At 43.0% G+C, this 17,659-nt stretch overlaps 1 protein-coding gene across 3 annotated transcripts in view; it reads right to left on the reverse strand.

Moving 5' to 3' along the window:
• Positions 1–11,555: 11,555 nt before the first annotated feature.
• SCUBE2 (signal peptide, CUB domain and EGF like domain containing 2) overlaps positions 11,556–17,659 on the reverse strand; it is a 39,836-nt gene continuing 33,732 nt past the window's right edge. For all 3 annotated transcript variants that reach the window (XM_061342493.1, XM_061342494.1, XM_061342495.1), the window contains 5 exons: positions 15,849–16,010; positions 14,495–14,692; positions 13,744–13,896; positions 12,627–12,706; positions 11,556–11,879 (listed from right to left, as the gene is read on the reverse strand). In XM_061342493.1, the coding sequence (XP_061198477.1) occupies positions 11,727–11,879; positions 12,627–12,706; positions 13,744–13,896; positions 14,495–14,692; positions 15,849–16,010 (746 nt within the window). In that variant the 3' untranslated portion in view covers positions 11,556–11,726. The remainder of the gene's footprint in view (positions 11,880–12,626; positions 12,707–13,743; positions 13,897–14,494; positions 14,693–15,848; positions 16,011–17,659) is intronic.

Genomic DNA, 17,659 nt, shown 5'->3' on the forward strand with positions numbered 1-17,659 from the left:
CCTGCTCGCAGGTGGGGGAAAACCAGGCTGACTGCCCCCAGCATTGCTCACCAGCTGGCTTCCTCCAAGACAAGACCCATGCACAACTCAGAAGTTGCTGCTGCACCCACGAGCACAGACATGGCCACCCGGTCTTTCAGAGCTATTCATGGAGCTGACGACACCGGGGAACTTTCCTCTCAAACAAAAGGACAGATTCACATCTCTTTCTCTCCCAAAATACTCCCTTCATGGCTTTCTTCAGGAGCACTACCTGGGCAGGTGGGCAGAAAATGGTGTACATAGAGGGCAGGTGACATTTCTCCCAAGTATGTATCCACACTAACCTCTGTTTATTTTGTGCAATAGGAAGATTATTCCAGCATAAGATTTCATAATGATTAATTCTAAGAAACGTTAATACATTAATGCTAGTTCTCACCCTCCTGCATGTTGCTAGAGTTGAACTGCCAATACTTATTTTGACATAAGCTGCACATACATTCGAAGTGCCAACCATAACTACATCATTCAGACTTCCCAAACCTCGGGGGATTTCACTTCCCCTCCTGTCCTGCAAAGGGCAGTTTGTGTGCTGAAGGCTTCCTCTTGCTGCTGGGGCATTCCATGCCGTAAATTTTACACTGAGATCATTAAAGATACAGAAGGGATCTTGTTAAGGCTAAAGCAACACGAGTCATTCCACACTACACAAAGACGGATTTTCTCACTCCTTTTCAACCTTGCCGGAAGCCTGACACCCACAGACCAAAGAGCAGCGGAGCCGGGCACGCACGAATGCTGCTGCTCAAGACAACCCGAGCTTCTAACGGCAGGAGGAAGAGGGCGCTGCTCTTCTTCACATCAGTCCTACGGCAGTCCCCCGGGAACGGCTAACAAGAGAGCCTGTTGCTGCTCCCCGAAAGGCACGGGGTGGTGGCATGAGATGCTGGCTCTGAGAGGTAGGCGAGGGCAGGGAGACCCTGGAGACAAAGCCTCGCAGCTGGGTTCCGCACTGGGAAAGATCACATTTACAGTCGTGCAATGCGGTTGGGAGGCCCGGCTCATCCTAGCTGATGAAAGATGCTGTGTAATAGCTACATTCAGTCTCTTCACGGACCCAGCTCAGTAGAGCTTGTCAACAAACTGTAAAAACCAGAGCTTCAGCAGCAGCGACAGAGCACGCTGGGCTGAATAGCACGTTACTTTCATCCTCGTGAGGCATACCCAGATGGGAGTAGCAAAGAGAAGTGGAGAGCTGCTACTGCACAAGCTTTAGCTGGAGAAGTTAGCCCACCAGGCTGCTGCACAACTTTGCTTTCCTGTTGGCCGCTTGAGGTAGTTCACAGCCATCCCTGACAAAGCAGTTATGGACTCACCACATTAAGGGTGCCATGAGATGCTTTGGCGCTAGCCACTGGACTAATGACGCCTAAAAAGGAGAGTATCCAAGACATCGATAAAGTGGCATTGCAAGAGCAGGAACAGCACCAAATTTGCTCCAGCAGAGATATGCCATTGGTTTCACACCCCACATATTTGCTTTGCCTGGTCAGCAATTTTCTCACTTTCTTCAGCATAAGGGACAAAGGCTCTGCACAGCACCCACTACAGAGCCCCAGTTGTGCTAGCAGAGAGCTATTTTTCACCATTGTTTGGACACAAAGGAGTCCATTCTTAGTCTAAATACTCCAATATAACAATCCAACAATATCCACCAATGCACTGAAGTACCTGCTTAAATACTTTGCTGAATAAGGACTGCAAGCAAATGGCTCTCTGGGCAAAACTCTTCCTTCCCAGCATGGCAACAAGACACTTCTTACTACACAAAACATCAGTATGCACACAACATTGCATGGGATATTTCTTAGGGCAGCAGTATGAAGCAAAGCCTTTTCAATGTAATGTATACACCACCCTGGGAAACTCAGGAGATCTGTGGTTGCTTTTAGATCTGTGTGGCTAATTAATTATGAGGCAGCTGGCCAAATTCCTGCTTGAATCAACACCTTGAACATTAGTGGAGATGCAGCTGAGATACGTGATACCCAGGATGACATCCGCACCTGGCTACACTCATGGAAGCAGTTTACTAACCTGATTCTAACTTGGCAGCAAGAAGGTTTAAGGGAGCAACAGGCTGTCATTTCCCCCCCAATACATTATCCTCAGAAACATCTGGTGCCATGGGCAGGTGCCCATAATGGGCCAAGAAAAGGTCACATCACATTAATTTCCCACTGGGATATAAAAAGTGCCTCATTCTCTGTTAGCCAAGGTGGTTATGTCCAGGGCTGTGCTCCGCGTGTCTTCATCATTATGAAATGCACACCGGCTCCAGGATAAATACTGAAGCATCCAGGGTCAGCGAAGCACAGGTATTTGAAAGCCCCCTGTGGCAGGGGGTAACTCTTGGTCCTGAAAGGAGTTCCACAAACCTTTTAACAGCTCTAAGCTTTCTCTTGCTCTCTAGCTGAAGATCTTTCCTCTGCACAAGTCTCAATCTGCTGCAAAGGCATTCCAGATGCTTTGGAGTGGTATGATTCCTAAATAGCAGTACTCTGGGAGAGGGAGGGGAAACTCCTTAGGCAAGCTCTGTGGAATTTACCTTCCAGAGAACACGAATCTCAAAACATAATTTGAAACTGAGGAAAAAAAAATATATAAATAAGAAGAAGGGTTGAAGGATTGCTTTGTTTCTGAAACAGGACTAGCACAGGTTGTGCTGAAGCAGTGTTGCCTTTTGAAAGGTTTCAGTTTACATACACGGCATACCCAGTTTACCAGGTGATGATGACAAAGATGGCAGAGGAGCTCCAGTGATGAAATAAGCGAGTGAGTTAAACAGAACTGGAATTCCCCAGCTCTTCTGCAAAAGGCCTGAGAACAGGTGCTTGCTTCAACCCATGCCAATGTGGGATTCACCACAGAACAACATTCTTACCATACTTTTCCAAAGACCGACTGTGAACCTCTTCTGCCTCTGTCAGCTGAAGGAGTATTCACAGAGGGATTTCATTTACAGATATTTCCACCTTCTTACAGAGCTCAGGTCTGAGCTTTGCACCCCTCTCTCAGAGGAGAGAAAGAGGGGGTGGGCTGCTTTGTAAGGGTTCTTTATCAAGCCTGGAATTGCTCTGGTTTCCCAACAAGCCAATGTTCAAAGAACTTACAATTCAAATGCTTTAAGTTAATATATATAAAATTCTGGAGCTCAAAGCATTCAAATCCTGAGTTCATCAAATATATCTAAATATCTTTATTTTGGGGACTTTAAATCAAAATCTGAGCCTCAGCTATTTTACAGCTTCCATTTAAGATAAAAATATAATTTACCCCAACATTAGAGAGGAGGTCACCACAGTGTTAGTCAAACACAGGATCTCCCACCTCCATGGAGCTCTTATGCTTATTTTATGAAGCCAAGACTCCAACACTCTCAAGTGCTGCAAGTATAAGTGAGCTACCATTGCATCTCCCTCCACACAGCACATACAAAACTGCAGCAACTCATACCGGGTGAGATTTAGTGAGCCATGTTACTGGATCCTCAGTGCTAATATTTGCTAACACACAGAATCATCAACAGTACTTCAATGTAACTCTCCTAACACAGGGGTTGTGTTTGCCGTGTTGTGGTTTGGTTAAACATCTCCACCTTCAAGTCTAGTCAACTGAAAGATACTTTAGCTCACGCTATGTCTGAAAAGGAAGCCAGCTGCCCCAGGAGAGCGGGAGCATGTGCACTGTGGCTATGAAGGACGAGACACACAGTGCTATTGATAACTGGTGCTTTGAGGTGTTTCTGCCCTACCTTGGGTATAATTTACAGCAAGATCATCTGTCCAACCAGTGATAGGAGCCAAGCTGTGATCGAGCGGAGCATCCTCCCCTGAAAGGAGGGAGGAAATCAGTAGCTGATTATACACACGATTTTATTTCCAAAGACAAATGTTCAGAGTCCATTATTGACATCTCTTAGAACTGAGTCATGAGAGGGATGGGGTCAGGCAGAGTGCCAGAATCAATAACTCTTCTTAGAAGTAAACAACAGCAACTGAATTTAGACATTCACAGCCCATTTCCTCCAGCTTCCTTTGAGGGTTAGTCTGCCTGGAAATCAACATCTGGCAGCTGGCACATTTCCTTGCTTGTAATTTGGAAAAGGTTGATCAGAGGCAGTGGTTACAACCAAGAGCTGCTAAACAAAAAAAATAATCTGAGTTGTGTACTTTGGCTAATGGTACCAATGCTCTTAGGAAAGCTGCCTGGAGCTTCTGTTACAGCTACCCACAAGAACATTTCCCTCCTTGGCACATGTGTCCTGCAGAGAGCTGCAAGTGGACGGGGAAATACTCCTTCGGATCCCACCAAAGACAGCAAGATGATCTTCCTGGCTACATTCACATGTCTGGGCAGGAAGACAGAAGCACACCATGAACCATGGAGTTAACGAAGCTCCCAAGTTTCAGCCGACTGTTTTAGGCCTGCTGCTACTTAAGACCTAACCCAAAACCGGTGGCTGTTGTCAGCACCGGTTTTAATAGGGCTTTTTTATTTCTTAGGGCCACATGCTGCCCTCTTGTGGGGAGCCCTGCCGATGCTGCCCCGCTGCCTTGGCACAGCCCCGAGCCCTGTGGCACAGCCAGTACGAACAGGGCAGGTAACACAGGTTGATGCGCTCTACCGACACCCCCAGGAACATGTAAGCCACCACAACCTATGCCTCCAAAATCTCCTTATTTGAGCCTCTCCGCAATATGCCAGACAAGGGATCCTGAGAGGTATCAGGGAGGGACAAGGTTCTGGCATTTTACATGAAGGTGTGCCAGAGCATGTGCCCACAGCATCCCTGAGCCACAGCATCTTCTGCATCAAATTTTACTTCTCCATTACTGCATGCCGAAACACAACCTTCTGGGGCAGACTGCTATGGGCCTTTGTTACCCACTCCAAGAGCAAATGGTCAAATCGGACATATGTCCTATGCACAGCTGGGACAGGTATTTGTAATGTGCTTATTTCAACACTGCTGCATCAACTTCACAGCACAGGCAGTGGCTTCAGGGACTTTCTGGACTAGCCGAGGAAGACAGCAATGCCTGCAGTGTTGAGTGTTCAGTTCCTAGAGCAAAGCTTCCTTCTTCCACTGAATGGAGTTGCTGTTCTCAGCATGGATGAGCCTTTTCAGGGTTTTATTTTCGTAAGTTTGCTGAGAGAATTAGCACCTACGGGAGCCAGGGCGTGACAGTTATGCTATGTAAGCCAGGCAGGCCCCCTGAGCACTTTTCTGCCAGTCCTGTTTCTTAATAGCTGCTGTTTCTTTCTCAGCTTTTCCACACAGCCCCTCACAGCAGCACTACATCAGGAACAGCAGACTGGGGGCCGCCCAAATTCACGAGCAGGGCTGTGTCACAGGCAGGACTGTCTGCTGGACACAGAGATGCTGAACTCTCAGTTTTCTGGAGTGCTTTCTTAATTTCCACATTAAAACCCAGAAACATCACGATCTCTCCTGCCTTAAGCGGCTATCCATGCCTGGGGTTTACCTCAGGTAGCACCTCCAGAAGCCAGCAGAGCTGTCATTTTACAACAGCGCTTTTAACTGGTGATGGGACACATGTAGCTACAGGGCCTGATCACAGAGAGGGTGCAAGACAGAGGCTGCCACGGTGACTTGCAACTTGGCTCCAAATCCAGAGCATACACACATACATACATATGTGTATTTAACATACCTCTACACCTCTCCATCTCCTGAACTTATTTCCAGATAGAGATTCTCCGTCCAACTCGCATCAAGGCTCCTTGCTTAGTATTATTTTGTTCCATTTCTTCTAGCACAGCAAGCAGGAAAGAATGCACAAACAACATATTCATGCTACCACTGCTATATTAGATTTGGGCAAAAATGACAAAGCTTTCTCCAAAGCTAGTCAAGCATAAACTTGCTCTGTACTTAAGTGCTTCATGGATGTTTGTAGTGCTCTTGGTATAACATGAACAGTTGAACTATTAAATAACAAATTGCACCTCAAGTGACCACTTCAGAATATTTCAGCTACCATGCATCTTTTTCTGTTCCTAAAACTATGAACCCTTTATTTCCTGATCCCATAGTCATCACAGATAGGAAACTTCATGGCACATGATTAATATCCAGATTTGAAAGCCTACACTGCCTACTGAATAAACTTCCCAGTGAAAAAAGGTTTTGATTGCATTGGATCAAGTCAGTGTGAGGGTGTTTCCTGAATCAATTTCAAATTTAGAGACATGTTCAATATGGAAAAAAAGGTTTCAAGTTCACCTTTTCTGACCTATTTCTTTTACTGTGTGCTGAACGGGCTATACTTCACAGACTTCAGGAAACATTATTACTCTTCCAAATTTGTTTAATAGGAACAAAGCTGCACTAACATTTAAACAAAGATTTTTCTATTTTTTTTCCTACACTTAAAGTGGTTTAATAAAATAGTTTAAAAAAGCAACATGCAGAAAGTCACACGTAATTTGCACTGACTTGGACAGAAACTAGATGAACTGACCTTTTGGGAGTAGAATCTGTCCCTTGAATACTCTAACTCCTTCCGGTTTTCCCACAGATGCTATATCTGCATCACTGCTCACAGTGATGTTCTACAGTGACAGCAGAATTTATGTTGTGGAAAGCAGAGCTCCAGAACAGAGAGTGAAAACGTGCCTACGAGCAAGAGTATTGTTCAAACTAAATGGGCAGTAACAAGCTGTGTTGTAGGACAGGTTGGTTTCAGGGATGCATAGAAACACACCTACTTGTACCAGCCCTAAATTCGGTTTAAGTTCTTTAAGAAGTACTTGCTTGCTCCTCCAGCAGAAGCCTTCCACACAGTTTAAATGGAACAGAATTAAAAGGAAGATAAGAAGTATGTTTTAGTTGTGTCAGGTTTTACCTTCAGCACCTAATGCATTTACAGGATGTCATCTATATGCATGATAGAAAAAGCATTAGCATGTAAGTTTATTTAATTCAGAAATATTTGCAGGCCACTATCCTTGCATTCTGTTACCAAGGATTATTGTAATAGCATTCCTTCCTGCTTACCCACATCAGCCCTCTTCCAGTTCCTTGGATTTAAGTAAGTCTTGCTCTTGATATCCTGTACTTATTTCTGTTATGTAAACACCCAAAGGTCCTAAATCAGCATTTCGGCTCCCACTGCTCTGGGAGTTCACAAGACATTTCACATTGACATCCCCTGTCCTGGAGGGTATATGAGCATTCATGTGTCCATCACTGCAATCTAGCAGGTGGCAGTACTTACAATGTCAGGAAGAATATCTGAGTAACAGAGTTTTCTGCTGTGATTAGCCTGTAATCATCATGCTTTTCTATGACCCCTATATTTCTGTATGTCATTTACTTTGCTGTCTTTTACATATAAACCAATGTCAGCTTTCTACAGCTAACAGCTAAATTATACAGTTGTATCTTCCAAAAGTGCCCCCAAACGAACCCGGATGGCTATATTCAGTTTAATGCAAATCAGTCCTTGTCACTGTGACCAATGGAAGCTAAAGGTCAAACAAATATCTGAATAGATTAAGGAGAAAAAATCCTGATCATTTTTATAAAGCTTTGGTAGATTGACTACAATTCATAATCTCAATGTAAAGCACAGAAACAAATGTAGAAAAACTATTAAAAATTATTGTAGAGCAATGAATTTATAATTTCCTGTGACTTTTTTAATTCTGAGAAATTAAATCGGTGGATTTAATGAAAAGCTCTGATGAAACTGAGGTGTAATCTTAAAAATATTCTGGGAGTTTGTGTCCTACCACAGCTTTTCACCCTGGTTTGGTTCGGTTTCATTATTATTTGTAAGTTTAACCAAGGGGGGTTGGGAGGGTCTTTGTTTTGTCAATTTTTTTTAGGAAAAGATCAGATTAATATACCAACTAATAGAAGACTTTGGAGTTACTCTGTGTAGTTTATTGTGCCTCCGTAGAGCTGGTTACAACAGGCCACTTGGGTCCAGCTCATCATACAGGAGAAATATCAAACATAATTATTAGAACTGGTACCAGGATAATTCTAGTATTACACTAACCAGAAACATGTGCACCACTAAACATACAAAGAACTGTATCTTTATGGGTATAGGTGCAGGCTAATAACATATTACACGAAACAGTAAGCAGATGCTCCCAGGATAGTCTGTCTGATGTGCAATAACTTGCTGCACAACCATTCATTTTGACACAAAACTATTATTTAGGACAGCAAAGACAATTAAAAATATTACTCAAGGTTTTCATGCAACTAAAAATTCATTGGTTTATTTCTGTTATTAAAAGTAACAGTCTGAAACATTTTACATTAATTTACATTATGAAAAAAGATCCTTATGCTCATCTCAGGTAGGTAACATTAAGTTACCCAGTTAACACTAATTCTTATTTCAAAAGTTAAATCTGGTTTTATAAGGTTAAACATTTTTTGAATCATTTGTTGCCAAAAAATGTCAGTCTACAACCACACAGAAAGTAGAAATTAAAATTTCTACAGAGCCACTACCATCGCTATGAAGATACATCGCTATGAAGTTACTTACAGCATTCTGCAAGAGTTATCACTTCTCCCAACATTTAAGATGGCAAAAATCCCCTCTTCACATTTTACTGCACACACAGGTTCAACAGTAAAAGGGGAAATTTTGACTCATAATGTTAGATCAAGGGAAGAGAAGCACTTCTGAATCATTTACTTTCTATATAGAAAACAAACAGGGCTGTGGAGCAAGGATTCTTCAAGAAAGAGCAGGTTTTTCTCCTCAGCCTTAAACTGTACACCACACTTAGACACAGACAATGAAAATGTCCTGTGCGCAAAGGGGGAATGGAGACGCAACACTGAGACCCACTGTACAGACTGAAGGCAAGGCGCTGGTCCCAGAGCAGCTGGGCAGAGCTGGAACAGTGTGACTACAAGATGAGGTGTGGTGCAACAAACGTGGAGTTCAAGTCAGTAACTCGTGCACAAAGCAAGAAAGCCCAATTTCAGAAATTAAAACTAAATGGATGTTTCACAGCTTTTGTTTTCTTGAACCCTTGTTGAAACCAATCACTCTGATTTGTGTGTGTCATTCAGCAACATAAAACAGAAGTGTTCAGATCTGTAGCCTTCTTGGGGGGGAACACAGCAATAACTGGCTTGCTTCCCTGGGCAGAGAGCACACAGACCACAGCAAAGCCACTCTGCTGGGCTTGGCCCAGAAGCTGGCACACCACGGTCCTCTCCTCCCAGTGCCCCCCACTAGCAGAAGCCATACACTCAGAGCAGAAATGCAGCTTCTCACCATTTCAAAGTGCTCCACTGCCACATAGAGATAGTTGGTGGGTCATTGCAATTCACTGACACACTGCGTCTAGCACTAGAAGCCACAAAGAGCAGAGAGGTAGGAGCTGCTCAGCCAGAGGGAAACTATCTTGAAATACCTTCCTGAGATCTCACCACCACAATACACTTCTCCACAGACGTAGCAAGCTTTTCTCAACACCATTCCTCTTCTTTCAACATCCCTTAGCCATTTCTCTCACCAATCACACTGCCCCATGCCTTCTTTTAGATAACCCCTGTCCTCCCCATGATGGCAGAAGGGACCTTGTCCAGGATGAAACACACCAGGCAGGAACACACAAGGACTTGGGTTCCTTCCCTTCTGTTCTACTAGTTGAACCCCTGCCTCCCTTCTTCTGCCCAAGCCATTTGCCCCCCTCTACTACAGGCTTGGCAGCCCTACCACTGGAATGGGCGCTCACAACCGTGTCACACAAACCCACAAGCAGCTCTTGAGCTGGAGCAGGAGCCTCAAAACAGCCAGCTAGGACACAGCTCACCCTCTTGGCAGAAACACAAGACATTTCCCTTCTCCACCCACAGCATGGCAATTCTTTCAGGGCAGTAGCAAAAGAAACACAGCATCGCATGAACCCCATCCTGAGGAGCTCTGCTCCCTAGCTGTAGCCTCTGGCCACTGCCCCTTCCCATCACAGCACGATTAAAACGTGTCCTTACCACGTCACAGGTTGCACTGCCACACATGCCACAGTAGTTCAGCAAGGCTGCATGTGGTAGTATTCATTTGCTCCAAACATTATAGGGAAGAGATTCAGACCCTGGCTCTTGATGAGGATTTCATCTGTCGCAATGCGGGCAGAGTATTATTCACGTAAAACAGTTAAACACCACATACTAATGCAATGAAACCCAGGGAGATCTGAAAGGGAGCATTTGTCCTGGCTACACTGTGAAATTTCAGTACCTTTCCTAAGGGGGCACAGAGAGGAAGTTTGGTACCTACTGGCCCTGCCAGTGACTAAAAGGAAGAAGTCATAAGTCCATTTCCAAATAAGCAGGATTGCAGCCATCTGCTTTCAAGATAGAAGGCCCAGAAGGTACATTACACCAGGGAAATGGTTTGCATGGCCAGAGAACAGTGATGTAATGGAAGTGTGGACAGAAAAGCACTGAGACAATATTTTGATCAATGTAGCTCTCTCTATGGGCCCTTTCGGTATAGCCTTCTGTCACATAAGACACAACCTGAGGAAAAGGACACAGAGCTTGGGAATCTTGAACAGCATTTTGCCGTAGATCACTTTGTGGCCACAGTCTGGCTGAGGAATACCTTTGTACAGCTACTTCTCTCCAGCAAGACAAGGAAAGCAATCCTTCTCTGCTCTATAAGGTCATTGCAAGGTGCCCAGACAACATAAGGAATATAAGGATTTAGACTTATATAAGAACCTTATACAAGTTTAAACAGTGATGTACAAAAGCATAACCAATTCAAAACCTGCATCTAAAATGGCGCTTATGTGTTCACCTGCAGGTGCTCAGAGGACAGATTTTTATACTACTTGGAAAAGCCAATGCCTCTTGTTGTCCCAGGCCTATGCACAAGGAGAGCATTGGGATTTAGCAAAAAATCTGTTCTGCTGTAACATCTGCAGCCAGCCCAAAATGGAAGTGTCCAGCAGGTCAGGGTCTATTTTCCATTACTTTGGTGCCCTGGTTTTATTCTGGTATCACTCTGTTTAAACCAATAGACCATCAGCATGAACACAGTTTTATCCAGACCCAGTGCATTCAAGCTAATATTCAACCCTTTGATTATCCCTCCATTTGCCTCATACAATATATAGTTCAGAGAAAAATTATACCTTGTGCAATTCTTGGACTCACTGGTTTGGACTAAGTCTATTCCAATCTTAGCTCTGAATCTCCTTTGTAGCAAAAATTAAGAGAGACATCGATCTTGTTCTCACTTTCAGCAAGACCAAACATGAACACAACTTTGTTGAGGTAACATGCATTAATGGCAGCCCAGGAGTTCATCCCAAACCACACTACTTAGACTGTCTGTCCACATTAGCTTTTAGAGTTACTGATGAAGCAATAGGGCAGAGCTCTACAAACTTCTGCTTGGCACCATTTAGTTAGAGAAATGATGGACAGTCTCTAATTCAGAGACCCATGAAGCATCCTTGGTACCCAAAAGGTATTATCTGGAAAGGAATCAAAATTCTGTTCAACAAAATATTTATATTAGCTGAGAAAGCCAAACTCTGCCAAGAAGGGAGCTGGCAAGCGTCGCTGGAGTTTCTCTGTCAGTGTGTAAAACACAGAAAGCAGCCCCACCTACCACAGCCCCTCTGTGCATGCCCAGGGCTGGTTACTTTTTTAAGTACAGTGCCAACTATTTGTAAGGCCTCAAAAATCTGGAAACTTTTGAGCGCAGCAGCCGAATGAAGGATCTTGGGAACATCTCTCTTGACTCTTGGGCTGTGTACTTGAAGTAGTTCTGTGGATGTGCCAACACATCAAACAGTGCTTTTATCAGTTTCTTGTCCTAGAAAAAGGAAAGCAGATTTTACAGTAATTCCACAGTGGAGTTAAGGTCGGTATTACCAAATCTTAATGACTGATTAATTCATAAAGTATTATGGGCATTTTATTTTTTGAGTACTAATGTTTCTGAGGCTCAGAAACTACTGGAGCAAGGCTGACATTCAAGCCACAGCAAAGTCACTGGAGTTCCACATTTATTATTACCAGCACCAGGGTTACGTCCAACAGCAACAAGCAAACAAGAAAGTAAACAAACAAAAAATAACAAACAAACCCCAACTAACCAAACAAACACTGGATCTGATGTCCAACACAAGAAAGGTTCACTCGTGAACTTGCCCATACAACTGTCACCTCATCAAGTGTCAAAGAAAGGAAAGCCATAAAGAGATTTTTATTTTTGTTTTGTCCAGGGAGGAAAAGCCTTTACTAATTTACAGGCTACAAGGAGCAGTACCAAGTGTTTCTCCAAGAGATTAAATCCCATGCCCCTCAGTTTGTTCCACTCCTTCCTTCAGCGCATCATATGTGACGCTCAAGGGAATATCTTCACCTTAGTTTCCCTTGTAGTCTGATCCACCTTTACTTTCCCAAGCAAAGGGTCACCCCACTGATTCACCCCACTTCCTTGAAGTGGCATGTGTCTAGTGCACCGAAGAACAGACCTGATGCAGGGCAGGAAGCAAACTCACCGGCATAAAAGTGTCATTTTCAATCAAAACCAGCATGTTTAGTGGAAGCAATATACCTTAAGTATTTCTTGATGATTTTCAGATGCATAAAGTCTGCCATCCCGAACAATGTCTTCTATTAGTTCTTGGTAATCCTCTATGGGGAAAGTACACAAGAGAGCAGGTTCACTTTGGTTACACATGTAAGCCTGACCTCCAAAAGAACCAGTGCTACTTGACCCTCACATTAGTAGTTAGCAAATATTCCAAATGCTCTTCTGTAAATAAACTACAAATACTGTTTACTATGAAAACAGTGTACTCTGCTGAGCTGGTCAGCATCAATCTGTCAAAAGCAAAAGAAATCATAATGCACTTAGGACTGTAGCGCACATTGTAACCAAGTAGCCTGCTTCAAACCAACTCCATTGCAGAAACTTATCTGTGAGTACACACAACCTGGTATTGGCTTTTTTTTCTTTTACAGTAAGAAGGGAAAAAAGACAAAACACCCAAATGGTAAGAGGAAACTTTCTTAAAAGGCAACCTCGCTGGTCAATCAAAACTTGAAATGCTTCAAAATGAGAGGTTCCCCCTAAAAAATTAATTATCCGTTGTTGATGAAACCTGCAGACCATGAGTCTGCAAGGATGAGTCCTTCACAATCAATCCAGTGTGAACACAAATGTGCATTATCATTTTCACATCGCTTATGCTGAAGTGCAAAGCCCCAGCTCCAGTTTCCCTCCTGGTGACTCTGACAAGGATAGGGTGAAACTCTTGCCCCTCAGGTTTCTTTTCAATACAGACATTTTAGTATCTGGTACTAGAATACAGATGGTAGCAACAACATGATAAATCTGAGGCACTTGGACTTTGCCCAGTTCCTAACTGGGGGTGCACTGCAATCCAGAACTGGGAAGGCACAGATATGCAGGTCAGAGCCCAGAATCCCAGCTCTTTGTTTAGGTCTGTGGAAGACCAGAAAAACAGTGGCACTTAAGACTGCAGTGCAAAGCAGAATTCCTTAAACCAGCCTTAAATAAGAACAGCTACTGGAAGTAGTCTCATAGCAACACTGCTGAGAGCGCTGGGTAACCCTGCTGCTCTGCAGGGTCAAGGAGCCCATCAAGGAACTCTGCACTGCTGCAGCTGCACTAGTCCACCTTGGCTCAGCTGCTCACATCCACTTACCATCATATGTTACATAAGGAACTTGGAATCCTTTGGCACTGTTTCCTTCATTCGACTTGAACTGGATCCACAACTTCTTAGACCTAGAAGTGAAAGCTATAGGGCGCTCATAGGTTTGACAGGTTTCATACGTGGTTACAGAGTTGGAAGAAGCTTTCAAAGAAAACACACAATAGGCAGTTACCTGATAATGCTTCATACTAATGCACAATTAGAAAATAGGTTAAGCTATCATAACAAATGCTTTCTGTTGTTAATAAAACTTGAAATGTGGCAGGCCATTAGTGGATGGTCAAGGTTAAGGAATATTCTCCCTTTTCCTAAAAGAAAAACAACAACAACAAAAAAGCCCACAATCTACTATTTAAGGGATCTGCCTATACCAGAAACTGAAGCTTTTTATTCACACACCAGCTACCTGTAGGGACTAGCAAGCACCTCCTGTTTCCTAACCCAGGCTAGAATTGCTTAGCATAATTCATATCTAGATAGCTTGAAGCATCCACCCCTTCCTAACAGTATTTCTCTCAGAGTTCACTGATGCATTATGGCCTTGCACCATAGTTTTACCTGAACCTACGGAGCAATGTTACCAAATAGGATTTCTCAATTTGCCATTTAAAGAAATTTCTACTCATAAGTAGAGGCCAGCCAGGCTACATTTCATTTATTTAAATAGCAATGCATGTGAGAAACCTGTGGTGCACACCAAGATAGATACCATATGCCTCAGTAGATATTTCAGACTTACAGCTTTTTCGCATCACCAGGTAGTCTCCACACTCATCTTCTATTGGTAAAAATATTTCTGGAACCACAATCAGAATACGGCGCTTTGGTGGCGGGTTAATGTTCCAGGTGCACTCAGTGTTTGCAGGATAGTCCCCAGGATAGTTTGGTGATTCAATATATCCAGTGTAATCTCCCAGTTCACCTCCACACTGCCTATCTGAAAAAGCAATACAATATGCAAGACTAGGCAAAGCAAAGTCATCCTACAACTCTCTCTACAACCACTGTCAGAAAACAGGACATGGGTGACAGACACAAAAACTTTTCTGTCTGCGTCTGATGCAGGTACAGTTCCCTGTGCCAGCTTCATATCATGCTGCTGCCTGCGTCTACCTTTGTGTTTTAATCATCATTGAGACATAAAATACAGACCAGTCACTGTTAACACAGCAGGTGCTATCAACCAAGTCACAGCCAGGTGGCAAGGCACTTGTAAGAGGACAAAGAAATGGTATAGCAAGGATGCTCCACTTGCTCATATCAGACAGAACATCTTTACAGAAGTATCAGCTGAAGTCTAACTGGAGTCTGAGGCACTCTGCTCAGGCACCATGCTTGCAGCAGCACAAAACAGGAAGTATAGATGGTCCTTTCTCTGCACAGATCAGCACTGCTGGCAGTAAGAGAGGGTGAACCCCAGTGCAGGATGTTTTGCCTGTGCTTCCTAGTAGTCCGTGGCCACAAGGACACTACAGCACCCTAACAGTGATGTGCAGGTGTGACGTGCCCAGGGAACAGATGCTTTAAGTGTGATATGCATCTGTGTGTATATAAGTGGCTCCAGAGGTTCTTCTGAGGAATCATTTCTCTGACCTCTGCTTTCCTTTTTTAATTTACCATCAGCTACCTGCACTACAGTTACCCTAATCTGTAACAGTGTTTTTGTAACTGTCTCTTTCGAAGGTTGTTATTCAGAAGAAAACTAGAGCTATTAATTTTTTTGAGCCACCTTCCATTCCTTTTAATAGAAGGGAAAGAAATCAGAGTGCCAAGGAGACAAACTCTGTCTGCTATATCACGGGATAAAAGATTTAATAGTAAGATACAGAGTGGCCCAGCACCAACTGGCAAGACACAATCATCACTTACCTTAACAAGAATGATGGAACCAGTCTGCAGAAATGGTCTCTCATGGACCTCAGTAAGCCATGTGGGATGAGATGCAGGCAGGCAGCAAAAGAGGAGCAACACCACTGCCTTCTCTCCAAGCTCCCTGAAGCAAAGCTAAATTTTGACCTTAGGGCCATTCTGAATATTAATGTCCCAATATTTTTATTTGTAAGAGATCATCAAAACCATATTGCTATACTTACTTTTACACTGTGTTACATTTGTCGACCCATCAAAATCAGTAGTGGTGTTTCCAGGGCATGAAATGCAGTAATTTTGTCCAAACTCAGGCTGGTATGTTCCAACTGTGCAGCGAATACACCGATGAGTAGTGGTATTATAGAAATGGCCTGGTGAACACTGAACTGGACAGTAATTAAATATGCAGCATGGTTAAAAAATTGGCAGCAGCACATGAGATTTTGTGCATTTTTAAAGGACCTAGTATAATTTCAGTAACTGAAATGCCATGTTCATAAACTATGAGGGTTATAAAGCAGAGCAATTGAACAGATTTTAGTTTGTCAGGTCACTTCGCACAAGTTCAAAAGTCCCAAATGCAACACTGTAGGGCAGTTCTGTGTGGAAGCAGTAAGAAAATCATGCACTACCATGATGTTATAAGCAGGACACCGAGTAGAATAGTGTGTTACCAAATGGTCTTGTCACTGACATTTAACTTGGAATTATGTGGAAATGCTAACTAAACTTTTCTTTCTCACCTGCTTATGCCAAGCAGCATGTGCATTGCTGCTTCATCCTAGTATACCCCGGTGATGAGCTCACCACAAGCAGAGGTGAAAGACTCCGGCCTTCTGCAAGTGGCATACTGCATCAATATTAGTGACTAAACTGATATATTGCCTTCTTCTCTCATGATCACACACTGTCTTGCAACAACAGGCTGTGAGTCAGGGTACAGCCACCTCCACCAGATCCATTGCTACTTTATGTCATCATGTCATGCAAATCATCATGTTAGCTAGACATATAAGCTATAGCCCTCACAGGACTTGCTGAGAGTACCTCCTGCATCGCCAAAGAGAGACCCCATTCTGACATACAAACTCTTTCATAAACATTACAGATTTCATGGGAGTTTTAGACATGAGATGGACAGACATAGAAGAAAAATCTTTTCCAGCTGACCTGCAACATTTTTTTTTTACTTCTCTGCATACAGCCATGAAGATTTCTTTCTCTCAGTGCAATCTGAGACCCCAAACACCTTTGCTTACATCTCTAATATGCTTCCTTTAATTTGATTTTGATTAGCTATTATGCATCTGAATCTCTGCCCATCATCATCTGTACTGGAACCTTACAGAAAGCAGTCAAGAGCATCAGCTATATCTTTGCTCTTAACTCCATCACCACCTCACTTCTTTTTCCTTGTCCTTTTCTTTGTGGGACTAAAATATATTAAAATATTTTCCTATTCCTGTACCTCATTTGGCAAGTTTACCTCTGTCAGGTTAAACATCAAAATAATTTACTAACTTGCCTTTCAAATGTAGTTTTCTGCATTGCAAAGTCCTTTTTTCCTGTTCCTTTTAAGCTCTGCTTACTCCCACATAACCCTAGTCTTACTGAGCTTTGTAAACTAGCTTAGCCTGGAGTCCTTCCCTACATGCTCCACCCCCAATCCAAATGCTCCAGATACAAGTTCCAAATAGTTCTTGCATCTGCGATTCCATGTCTCATGTGGCCTCTTCCACATGCAAATCCCTGAGCTCTTCATTCCAGTTAATACAAATAAATTCCTTTAATCTCCACTCTGTTTTGAAAACTAAACCTCATTTATAGACCTGTTTTTATTTATGTTATATAAAACTGAAATCAGTTCCTCTTATCTCAATCCAAGGTTTTTAACATGGTTTTTTAGCGCTTCAACTTTACAAAATTAAGTATGAAACAACAGCATTTGTCAGTTCAGTAATTCTTCACTGAAGAAATCTATCACGTTGTTAACAGTAATATTAATTTCTCAACCATACTTCAAAATTCTTCTATT

Source organism: Neopsephotus bourkii, unplaced genomic scaffold, assembly GCF_033783945.1.
Source record: "Neopsephotus bourkii isolate Nb327-2 ecotype Australia unplaced genomic scaffold, CSIRO-AGI_Nbou_v1 NB_1792, whole genome shotgun sequence".
NCBI lineage: Eukaryota > Metazoa > Chordata > Aves > Psittaciformes > Psittacidae > Neopsephotus > Neopsephotus bourkii.